This window comes from Myripristis murdjan, chromosome 1 (assembly GCF_902150065.1).
Source record: "Myripristis murdjan chromosome 1, fMyrMur1.1, whole genome shotgun sequence".
Taxonomy (NCBI): domain Eukaryota; kingdom Metazoa; phylum Chordata; class Actinopteri; order Holocentriformes; family Holocentridae; genus Myripristis; species Myripristis murdjan.
The window spans coordinates 38,357,279-38,370,152 of record NC_043980.1 but is presented as its reverse complement, the minus strand read 5'-3'; the positions used below and the strand labels follow the sequence as shown (position 1 = coordinate 38,370,152).

Below are 12,874 nucleotides of genomic sequence, written 5' to 3'. Positions count from 1 at the left end.
AGCCGACTGTCTCTGACTGCTGATTTGTGTTATCACCACGCGCCTGTCATCTGACGACTTGTGAGTTTTTAGTCTGAGGAGAGAACTGAATGAAATGAGCCACTTTTTACATTTTGTGCTACAGTGAAAAAATAAATGCTTATTTTAAGAAATAATTATTATGTATACTGTGACATCTTTACCATGATGAAATGACCTCACAGGAAACACCACAAATGTTGACTTGGCTCTCTTACTATGTTCTCAGTTAGCTCTCCTCCATCACAGATAAAGGAAAGTGAATAATTCCTTCCTAAGTCTGTGATGACATGATTCATTTTGTGTACAGTTACCTAGATAAAAAGGGGAGACTCAGTTTATGCAGAGGTTCAACTAACCCCCCTCACCCCCACAAGATTACTAATCAGATGGCTAAACTCTACAGAAGCGTAATACATTCACAATTTTTTTTTTTTTTTTTTTTAAATCTGCCTGTTTTCCTGGATGGAGAAAAAATCTGCAGCTTTTCTGACTTGAGGAGATAATTATTCAGGATTCTAAGAAAAGTCTTAATGGGGGAAAAAAACATTCCTGTTTTTCTGAATTAACGACATATTGTCTGTGTCTTGAGACAATGACTACAAGACATGGCAGCTTGAATGCATTTCAGATGCCGAATGTTATATCCATGAGTGGCTCAAAAGATCCTGGAGAAACTCTGCAATATCCTGCAGATCAGAACAGGCTCTCTGTCTAGTCAGCCCAAAGTCCTGAGGTGCCTAATGCCAAGTTGACAAACAAATAACAGTGTCCTCTACGCTGCTCGAAGACATGAGTATCTCCCAAAGCCTCAAACCAAGACTGAAATAAAACTGGATTAAACTACCAAATCAGAATTTTAGCCTAAAAAAAGTCAGATTTGTGAGAAAGGCTAATTATTTCATGAATTCAGAAAAAATAGCTGTTTTGCCCCATTGAAAACCTTCTCCTCAGAATTCTGAGATAATTATCTCATTAATTCAGAAAAAAACAAAACAAAACAAAAAAAACCCGGCAGATTATTTTTCCTCAAGTGAATGCATTGCCTTTCTGTACTAATCCCAGCCTCTGCTGTTCTACTTGGCAGCATGTATAGCCTGGTGCCTGATGAGGTTACTGAGGAAGGAGAAGTTCTTGCCACACTGCGAGCAGTGAAACCTCTTCTCCCCGGTGTGGACGCTCTGGTGGACCTTCAGGTTGTTCGAGGTAGAGAACTGTTTCCCGCACTGGGTGCAGCGGTATGGCCTCTCCCCTGTGTGGACCATCTGGTGGCGCTTCAGGCTACAAAACTGGCCGAAGCTCTTTCCACACTGGGCGCACTGGTACGGTTTCTCCCCCGTGTGGACGCGTTCATGAATCCGCAGCTGGCACAGGTGGGCGTACCGACGTGCGCAGAAGGCACAAGCGTAGGGAAGGTACGGCTGCTGCTGCTGCTGGGATTGGGACTGAGACCCTGTGGGCCCAGACTCTTGGTTCTGACTGGTTGAAGGTTGAGAATTGTGATTTTGATTGGAGGGTGGCGGGTGATTGGCACTGAGGTGAGAGAGAAGCGGGGCGTCAGGCATCTGTTGAATGCCAGACCAAAGAGGCTGGGTTTGCTGTTGCTGGGAGTCCACTGTCCCCATGGCGACAGGGGCATTCTTAAAGGTGGAAAGTCGATTACCGTACGCTCGATTCCCATCAAACACCAGGTCACTGGGTGGGTTCTGTCTGCTTGTCACTTGAATACAAGGGAGAGGCTGAAACTGAGGCCTGGCACTGGTGTTGCCCTGGTTCCCGGGAGGTGTGCCGTCTTCCCCGCCTCCCCTGTCACTGCCTTGCACCCAGGACAACGCGGCATCGCAGCCGTCCATTTCATTAGAAAGCGAGTCGATTACGATGACATCAAACTTAGACCTAGAGCTTTCCATGTCAGTGTTGCCTTTAGGCATTTTGGAAACAGAGGGGAAACTGGGGAATGGTGGCGATGATGATGAATTTCCTGGAATAGCCTCTGGGGTGTACGTGGAGCAAGATGGCCGCTCCATGTCCTCAGTCTCACTGCTCTCTGGCCATTCTTGCAGCGTTTGAGAGGGACTGTGTTTCTCCGGGAGCTGTGCTGCAGTAGAGTCATCTGAAGAGCAGACAACAGACATAAACTATTGTAAAACAGAAGTTATTTTAAAGCTGTACCGGGACAACTTGTTCATGTAAAAATACACACTTGATGAACCAAAATCACAAAAAAAATTATTTCTAATGGCCAACTCTCACTGTCGTTTGCAGCCGCCAATGTGTGATGTCGCCTGGTGTAGCTTGAAGGTGGACGTTATTAATGCTATGTGACAAGGAACTGCAAAGAAAGGAAAGCTGACTTGGACAGAAGGACAGACAGAGACATAGACAGACAGGCTACCTTGTATTTCATCCAGGTTCTCCTCTTTGCTCTGAGGGCTGCTCATGTTTTTCAGACATCCTTGGCCCTGGAGAGAGGAGGGAAGCATTTAGCTGACAGAAAGGACCCAGGAGGCTCCCACATACTGTCTGCCTGACATTCAACACAGTTATAAGATATTTACTGTTTAAATGTGTTATTTTAGATTTTGATGTCATCATTAATTTCCATGTGATCCATAGCTAATTAGGCCTGCTTAAAAATTATGAAAATTATTAAAGAATTAGCCTGACATTGAATTTAATAAACAGCATGCAAACTGTCCTATGATTATTCTGTTTGGTGAGTGCACAGGACTCAATAGGAGGGATGGTCAACAGCCTAAAATAGTTATTCAATTTATGTGTATCTTTATTCCAGGGAAAACAGCTTTTCATTTCAACTGCAGATCTGGAATTAGAAATACAGTCACTATCAATTCTAAATAGTAAATAACTCAATGAAATAAAACAATACAATGAAATTCTTTCAAAAATATTTATTGGTGGATTTCTACTACAATATAATTATGCACAAATTTATGAGAAAAAAAAATTCCCATTGAGAATAGAGAACATAGTTTCTGTGTAGGCTACAACTTTGGTGAGGTTCACAGTCCTGTTTGAAGAAATACATAAATAGTTAATTATACATGAAAAAGTTAACTGATGGAATTTAACAAAAAGATTTAACAGATCAAATTCTGTAAAATTATATCATGAATTGAAGATGATCATTCAAAGGTCTTCATCACAAAGGCTCAAAATCTGCCATCAAGATTTTGCAATATCAGCAATGTTTTGCTCAGTCTTAGCTCAAGCCACTTTCCTAAGAGAAACAAACTGCACTCTAAATTACTGAGAGGAAGCTTCCACCATTAGGTACTAAACTAGTACCAACATATAAGATGTCTTTACATGCTGCCATCACAAATGTAACTGTATCAGTTAATATAGGGACAGACATATAGAAGAGAAAAATCATCATTACAGAATAATGGGAATTGTGTGTTGAAATCATGAAATGGTGAAAAAAAACAACAACAATAAAAATAACTTCCCTGTATCATTTTCATACACAAAATAATGAAAAACATTGACACTGACAGACATTTGTTTCCATTGTTCCTCCTTAATGAAACACATAGTAAGTTAGTAAAATTTCCATTTTGAATTTATGCTGCCATACAGACGTTTTAATGCGAGACATGTCTGTAACAATCAGTCATCTGTCTATAGAGGGCACTGTTACTGAAGTAGCTCATGCTCCTACATAATGTTCAGTAAATCACCAGGCCAAAATACACTTCTTTAGGTTTTGATTAATATTTGCACACACACAAAATTGTGTTTCAGAAAGAATAAATGTAACTGCTGGAGTCTTGAAATCAGATTCCTCTGAGGCTTAAACGAAAGGTCCTATTAATGCAACTTTTAGAAACAGAAGGCTATGACTAACCTATGACAGTTCAAATACATTTCCATCATGAACAGTCACTCAACTTACAGTGATATAGGTGGGTTGATTTTTGATGTGTGATATGCATTTTTTTTTTTTTTAGAAAAGCTGTTCTTACTATGATATTAAGTTGAAAAAGCAACAAATTGGAGAAATCCCTTCTGTTCAGTTTATAAGAGGAAGTTAAAGATTCATTTTTGGCATTTTTGCTTTATTAATTCACATTGGAAGAGACATGACAAATGGCAGAGAGATAAAAGGAGGGGAGAGGATGAAAGAGAGGAGGAGGCTGGTGGGGCGGGAGAGTCAACAAAAGGTTCCAACTGACACCGCTGACGATGAAAATGGTGGCACAGAGAACTGACAGACAGCATGTTCAGACCACAAACAGCGCAAAGCATTAATTCATGTGTGTGCAGGAGCTTGACTGGTCACACCAGAAGGATGTTTTTCAGCGCCAGTTACACCAAATCCACCTCACCCCCCAACACAACTGTCTAATGTGTGTAGTAAGTACGTTATTTATGAAAACCCAGAAAAACAACAGTGGAGTGACAAGAAATCAGAAGAGGTGACAAGCATGAGATGCAGATCTGACCATCTACAATGTATTTTCAGTGTGTTCTTGTGAAATTCGTTTGTGGTGCACGGGAAAAAAAACAGACTTGACACTGGTTCTTCATGTGACAAGCCATCGGTGGAATCGTGTGCTTTTGTGACCAACTGAGGAAGTGGAAAAGTTAGTCTGGAGCCCTGCCACAGGTAGCTACGAATCAGTGAAATCCAAAATATCTCCTAAAAAGCAGCAAGCAGCACTTCAAGAGAAAGCCGGACTCACCAACTTTAGATCTTTTTTTTTCTCTTGTCCCTTTGGTCTCCTTTGGTTCACAGATGGGCCGGCTGGGAAAGTATGCTGCAGCAGAACTTCTACTTAAGTTCACACACTCTTCAAAGGTTACCCTTCACTGCTATTTGAAGCTGCCAGTGTGCAAAGCTGCCTATTGCTGTTACCTAAAAAAGTAACATTGTTCTGATTGTAAACAGGAGGGGTCGGGGGGTGGGGAGTGAAATTATATTCATTGGGGGCATTTAAGTGGACCAAAGGACAGAAGAGTTCAAACATTGTAAAACTGATTCCAGTCCATGGCCGTTTTCACTGTATCATCTCTTCTTTCTGTCCCATCCTCCCTGTCCCTTTTGTGTTGTATATAATAAAACTAACACACTGTGAAAAATAATCTTCGAAAATAAGTATATTTCCCATTCTGTATAAAAGGTCAAGCATTTAGTAACATATAAAAAGTCTAATCTAGTCTTCTTAAAGGAATAGGAGGTTTAGAAGCATATTTGCATGGGATGAAACATCCCTTTATCTTCCCATAATTGCAATTACAGGGTTGTGAGGATCCTAGTTTTCATGTTGTTTTAGTGCTGGATCTTCTGGTGCCTCTTAAGGTTGCTGGGGTGGGAGAAGCGGCGGTTGCACACAGAGCAGCTGAATGGCCTCTCCCCGGTGTGAACGTTCCTATGGATGTCCAGCTGGCTCTGGCACACAAAGCTCTTGCCGCACACCTGACAGATGTAGGGTTTCTCCCTGGTGTGCCGTGCCATGTGCCTCTGCAGGTCGGCCTGCAGGAAGAAGCGCTTGGTGCAGCTCGTGCAGCCGTACGGCCTCTCCATTGCCGCGGCATGGAAGCGAGCCAGGTGGAAGCTGCTGGAGTTTGAAGAGGGTCTTTGGTTGGGCTGGCCTGAATGCTGAGCGGGTTTTTGGTAGCTTATGTGGCCGGCACTGTGGGCTGATGTTTGGCTGGTAGGGCTGAAAGGGTGTTGCAATATGACGCATGACGATTTACCTGTGTAGAGCACCTTTCCCTTTCGGTCCAGGTGCCTGAGGTGGATTGTCGTGGTGCTATTCTGGCTGCCATCCCTGCATGCGTCACTGGAGGCAGAGCAATGGGAGGTAGTTAACCCGCCAGAGGTTCCTGGAGCGTCATCACGTGGATAAAATACAGAGCCAGCCTGGGGAGCTGCTTTTACCTGCGCTGAGCTCTTTCCTGCTAATTCTAGCCGAACAGGCTGAATCTTAGATGAGGCAAGCTTTTCATCCCTCTCCCTCCCTCTGTCTGCTGCTCTACTTATCTGGTCTACTGCTGTTTTCCCTTGATCCGACCAATGACACTCATCTCCTTCCTTGTCTGAAGCCACCCCACCGTCAATGACTATCACCTCTGGCATGGAAGACTGAAGACTGCTGATGGTGGTGTTACAACCAACACGGTTATCTAATTCAGTGTCATTAGGCTGTTGTTCGGGGCATAACACAACTTTCTTGGTGTCTGTTACATCATCACTGCAAGCTGACGCATCGTCCATGTGCACCGACATGTTTGGCCACACTTGAGGCAGAGGATCGCTAAACAGACTCCCCCGTTTCTCCTTGTCATCGGCGCGCTGGCTCACACGAACGTCTGCAATCAGTGGCTGACTCTCCCCTGCTCTGACATCACCTCCCGTTACTTCCAGCGGGGAATTACAGGTAGCGTCACTGTTGTTGTCTGTCTCGGTAGACTGGCCGACAACAAAGGTGATGATGTCAGATCCACTGACCTCCGTTTCGCTGCGACGTCTGGCCGCCTGGGCGTCGCTGCAATCCTTCTGGCCGCCAGGAGGGGATGTGACGCCGTCTCCTCTGGTGATGATGCTGGCCTCTGCTGGTGCCTCCTGCTCAGCGTCACCGGTCTCCACAGCTCCCTCCACCTTGACGATCAGCAGCTCCCCCTCCTCTTCGGGCTCTGCTGACTGACGAGAGAAACATTTGTGGATTTAGAATTACTGTGTTTATGGGAAACAGAGTACTGATGCACAGAAGTGATTAGGTTCACTTCTATGATGGCTATTAACCTGGTTTCCATGGATTCACTTCATTCATCAGTCTCCGAAGTCTCTGAAGAGTTTAGCATTAATTGCATGACTGTTTTGAAAATCAGCTTCAAAGTTTTCTTGTATTGTCATATTGCATTTTTTCTGCTTTGTAATATTATTTGTAGATTATTTCTTTTTAATACTTGAAACAACATATTGGGGATTCTTAGTTAGACGCTTCTGCTTAGGCCTTTGCTATGTTTGAATAGAAAGACAGGATTTTTTCTAATATGTTACAGGTTCTCTGCTGCATATTATTATCTTATCTTATCTCACAGTGGCATGTTAAATAAAGCCAGCAGGTGTGTGGTGGCACATACCTGGCCCACTGAAGCTGCAAATTAAGCAAACAATGAAAACAAAGTAGAAACGCCAAAGTAAAGATTATTTAATTTAAAAAATTATAGAGGAAAAGATCAGTGAATGACTGACATTCAAAACAAGACTATGTACTGTTTGCATTGCCAAATTTATACCTTGCCAAATTTATATTTGTGTAAATTCATATTTAAAATGCATAAAAATGCCCGCTGGTTAGGGTTAGGGTCCTGTACGACTGCTATGTGCACCTGTCGCCTGAACACTGAGCCTCAAGCTTAATAAGGGCAAAACACAAATGCCTGATTAACTCTGTGCCTTCAACTAGAATGTTCAGTTACATGAGGTCTGCACTAGAAAACTATAGGGCTACCCCCTGAAAGTCGACAAGTCGAATCAGTCATTGGAAATCCTGAGATGACTTGAAATGTCTCAAGTCAAGCAATCTGTTTTTTTTACCAGATACTTACTGAGTGTTGCAATATGACAGTATCACAAGACACATTCTCTTAAAAATGTACTTGGAATAAACTGTAATAGGAAATGGAAAAATATTATGTTTTTATATCCTTTTAGAAAGGCTAGATGATGTGTGATTAATTGGATTAATTAGCCAGAGGATAGACCGTATTCACACTGCAGCCATCCTCCTCTGACGTCATGCTCAAGATGAGAAGCTCAGATGCTGCTATCATGTAGCACTGCTGTGTTCCAGGCTGCACGTCGTATCAGTGTGGGGAATCTGACAAACTGTTTCCTGATTGATGAACAACTGAAAAGACAATGGATAGTAAAAATCTAGAGGGCCATCAGGCCATATTTCAAGGTAAAATAATATATTTGATAACCTGTTAGCTACCATTACAGGTAACATTAGCATTCAGCCAGAGTTTTTTTGTGAATTGTGGGACTTCTTGTAAACATTTGTTTGTTTAAAAAAATATAAATAAATAATGTGCCAGCTCAAGTTGTGCATCTTCCTGTTGAACAGTAAACGTATCTAGGAGTGCATTTACACTGCCAATGTAATGTGACCCAATTCCGATTTTTTGCTCTTATGTGGCACAGATCGGATATGCTCGCTGACAGTGTAATCAGGAAAAAGACGCATGCATTCGGATATTTTGAGATCGGATACAGGCCTCATTCATATGTGGAAATAATGCGACCGCCGTGTAAACAGGCTGATCGGATTTTCTTACACGTTGCGTCTCTAACGTCATCAAATCTGCGACCATTTAGCTTATTTTGTCGCATAAATAGAGAACACGCGGTAAACGACAGACTGAACATGGAGGCTAACCTGCAGAGAAAGATGAGAGATGAGGAGGAAAATTTGGCACAGTGGTCAGTTGAAGAGGTCAGATGTCTTCTCAGTCTTTGGGGAGAGGAGAAAATTCAGGAGAAAATAAAAGGGACCTACAGAAATAAAGCCGTGTTCCAAGGCATGCGCGATGTTTCAGATGTTGTAGGCAAGTGTAATCGCGTGAATCAGATATGGGTCACTTGATAAAATACGTGTAACCGCACAGTAAAAAAAATCGGATTCAGGCAGCAAATCCGATCTGGGCATCAAGACTTGCAATGTAAATGCAGCCTAGGTGTTTGGGTGCGCTTGTTGTCAACTTCCAAGTGCCCAACTCCCAATTAGATAAATAGCATAATATGTTTTGTTTCTCTCAGGAGGGGCACGGGGTTCCGTTTTGGGGTGGGCTGTCCTTCAAAGGCAATGGTAGGGAAACACAGATCATGGAATGAATGGAAAACAACAGCTGGATAAAAGGTAGGAAAAATTATGTTGGAGCTCTAATATACGACTTCGGGAAAAGATCGGCAGAAACATGACATTTACACATTTTGTAGAATTTAGGCTAAACATGCAAAAATCACCGGTGCAGGATCCATGTCTCATCCGGCACAAGGAGACAAACAAAAGACCACAACACCTTGCCCTTTCATCCAGACTGGCTGCAGTTTGACAACACTCAACATCACTATCATAAGTAAGGAAATATTCCCAGTTAAAACTGCTCTCTTGCCTGATCAACAAGAAATATAGTTTTGCCTGGTCATTACAACTGTTTTTAGGTAAAATTCCTTGGTGGACTAATAATCACTCTTATGGTGATTAATAATAGCTTTCAGTAATTTCCCTGATTATTCATGAAGGCCTATCCAAGCTAATATCCTACACTGCTAAATCAAAAAGGTGAGTGCACTATTTTTTGCACCACTGAAGAAAGCCAAGATGACCACCTATTTTTCATAGCATTTTTTATGTTAGATTAAAAACAACTATGACATATTAATTACTCACTTGGTTATTTTTCACCATGTTCTGCTTTATTTAATTAAATTACCTACCCAATAACAAGATTGTGGTCCCTACTCCTAACAGCTGACCACAAGATTTTTTACCTTCAGGCATACTTCATTATTGATATAATGCTCCATTTGACACATTTGCATATTCTAGTAGCTGTGTAGCAGTATGCATATTACAGCATCTTACATCCTTTGGGGGCTACTTCCTTTCTCTAAAGCTACAAAGTTAAACATGTTGAAAGCCCCAGAAGTAAGAGCCTGGCATCTTAACTGACAGGTCAGGGCCCAAGCTCTATTTTTTAATGTACTGTAGACCTGTTACCTCAGTTTTGGTAGTGGTGACCACCTCCTGATCAGGGTCCTGGTCCAGGTTAATGGGCTGGGTCTTCTGTAGGGACTGGTGAATTCCGGGACCTCTGTTCAGAAACCTGGTCCTGCCCTGCAGAGAGGGGCCTGGTGGGAGATGGAAGGTGAGGTAAACAACTGGCCACTAGTCCAACAGAACTCAATATGATGGAATACCAAGAGGAGACAAAACTGGGAGAAGGTTACACCATAAATGGAAATGACAAAACAAAATGTCATGATATGAGTTTTTCTCACCTATAATTACATATTTCATGATATCCCATCAGCTTTCCCACTTGGTAATCACTAACTTATTTATAGCCTAATATCTCGGCTGTTTTTTCCTTTTCCCTTCCTCCCCTTTCTATAATCACCTGCTCAGACTTCTACCTGTGGAAGTGGTTATGTGGTTATCTAAAGAAGTGGGCCTGGGTGCAAAGTGTTTTTTTAAATCTGCATCAACTGCTTCTGCCTGTGTTCACCCAGAAGTGTTTAACAATCTAAAACTGGGTGACTATAGAATGGGGAAACAGGGAAAAGAGAAAACAGCTAGCAGACTACAAACCTTTGGGTAAATAGTTGATTATAGTGTCGTTACTGAAAGGGAAAGGGGAAAACAACATTTATTGGTAAGGTTTTTTGTTTGTTTGTTTGAAATCATTTATAGCACAGGTGTCAAACTGGTGCCATGGAGGGCCAAGAGGCTGCAGGTTTTCATTCCAACCAACAACTCCACCAGGTGATTTCACTGATTAGTCCCGCCTCTCTGTTTCGAGGTAGGGTGATCAGCGAAATCACCTGGTGGAGTTTTTGGTTGGAATGAAAACCGGCAGCCTCTTGGCCCTCCATGGCACGAGTTTGACACCCCTGATTTTATGTGTTTGAAGAGTATTCCTTTACTCCATTGCACCCTTTGGTACTGGATGAATATGGAGTTAAATATTGAGTAGATAATTGTTGGGAATGAAAAGGGTACCGTAACAGCCAATTTAATATAATCAATGTACCACACACTCTGATGTGTGTAAATCAAGCTACCAAAAACAAACACAAATATGAGCTCAAATATAAGCCTGAGCTTTTGTTAGTTCTACGCCATTCCAAGAAAACATACCATTGGAGGCAGTAGTTAGCAGTGTGAACCTACAGTAAAAGTCAAGGATTTATAGAAGTAAAGCCCTGAGAAGTGAGTTGAGTATAGGGCGAGTTTACCAGGACACATTATGGGTCTTCCATTAAGCTCTACGAGGCGTGTAAGCTGGCCGGTGAGTAAGTCAATGTTAAACTGTCTAATTTGTAAGTGGAGGCTGGAGTATGGCTGTCTGCACGCAGGACATGAGTGCACGGTTCATACCAGCCAGTGTATCCCGGTGCTGCCGGTTCAGGAGGCGGACCCCGGGGAAGCGGCTGCTGATGGAGCCCTCCGGACCCTTGACTCTCTCCGCGCGGTACCGTGCTATCTGCAGCTCCAACAGTTTGATTTTTCTGCGGAGAAACTCGTTCTCCTTCTGGCTCTGGGACATTTCCAGATGAACCACAGCGTATCCGTCGTCCACAACTTTACAGATTTCAGCGACGGCCGCGTTGGCCAGCACCTCCATGATGGAAGCTATCTGAGAATGGAAATCAAGGGCTGTCGACATTGTTCCGGCTCAAACACACGACCTTTTGTTGAGGAAAAGCGGAATTTCTTCGTTATTACTCTATCGGCAGTGATAAACTCGTTGTAGCGCTACCTGGAATGCATATTTAGCTCATTACAGGTGTTAAAATTTTTGGAGGAACGGTTTAGGGTCGAGGGAGGGGAGTCTTTGTTGATACGATGGCTACACGGAAATTCATTTCTGTCTTTTTCTAGTAAAAACACTGAATACTTAGTAAGAGCGTCACCTACTGTTCCGGAGTGGAGAGAACCCAACACAGCAGCCTACATGGGCAGCTATATGAGAAAAAGCAGCAACTCTGTCTAAATGACAATAGACAAAACTTTAATGATTGCTTTTGGCAGCAGTGGCAAAGCAAGAATATGTGAGTAAAATCCCTAATAAATGAAAAGGAACTATACGTTTTTTTGTTGTTTTTTTTATTTGAATTTGATTATTATTATTTTTTAGTTGAATTGGTTTTGTGCAAATATGACCAATGACAAGTTATTGAGACCGAGAAAGTGAATTAATTGAGAAAATCTTGATATGATAAAATATGAAATATAACAGGCTATGGAATTTTTATTTCATTTTTAAAGTAGGTGAATTTGCCTTATAGGTTACAGAATGTCAAATTTTAGGATACCGTTGGTATTATCAACACTCACTATGATTTGCATACTGATGTACTGAATGATATAAATATGTACATATTTTTTTTTCTCCTATTAATCCCAAACATGCTGTAATGGAAAGCACGTGTTTTGATGTGATGTTTTATTACTATTACAAATGAAGGAAAGCCAAACTCTAAAACAGTAGGCAGCATTTATGGGAGGAGATGTGCGGAAAGCAAATGGCACTGGCCGTGTGCTGGCTTCCGTTAGAAAAGAGATGCTTAAACATTAGAAAGAACCAGTTTTGAAAGTGTCCCTGTTATGTTGTTTACTCTGCATTAAATATAAAGACAACAAGTATCCCTGAAGCGCTCTCTGACTGACAGAAAGCCCACCCCGAATCAAGTTCAAGTTTATTAGTCCAGTATCACTGTTTAAGTTTAAAAAAAAAAAAAAAGGGGGCTATAGGAGCGCTGCGTGGGTCCTTAGTCAGGCTAATGAGAGTCAGGTGCTCTTTGGAGAGGGTTAGATCAGTGTGAAATGCAATTAAGTACATCTCCTGTAAACTTTAAACCTTAGATAAACATCCTGTGTAGAATACAACCAGCAAACTAAAAAAAAAAAAAAAAAATCATCCAAGATACATGGTTCCGTTAAAAAATATTTGAAAGCCTTCATTATTACAAAGCCAAGTATTACCTGGCTTCCCCAGCCAGGTTTTCAAATCAAACTTGAGGTCTATTAAAGTTCCAGTGACTCCAAATTGCAAAGTCTGCCTTTAAATATCTACTTTACATGATGTTACTAAA

General features: G+C 41.9%; 1 protein-coding gene across 1 annotated transcript in view; it reads right to left on the bottom strand.

The window, feature by feature from the left end:
* The window catches only part of LOC115362585 (uncharacterized), a 34,426-nt gene extending 22,739 nt beyond the window's left edge, over nt 1-11,687 (bottom strand). Inside the window, exons 1-5 of the mRNA XM_030056561.1 lie at nt 11,157-11,687; nt 9,777-9,907; nt 6,497-6,688; nt 2,414-2,480; nt 1,099-2,131 (exon numbers count right to left, since the gene is read on the bottom strand). Coding sequence (XP_029912421.1) covers nt 1,099-2,131; nt 2,414-2,480; nt 6,497-6,688; nt 9,777-9,907; nt 11,157-11,445 — 1,712 coding nt within the window. The 5' untranslated portion in view covers nt 11,446-11,687. The remainder of the gene's footprint in view (nt 1-1,098; nt 2,132-2,413; nt 2,481-6,496; nt 6,689-9,776; nt 9,908-11,156) is intronic.
* Between the last annotated feature and the right edge of the window lie 1,187 nt (nt 11,688-12,874).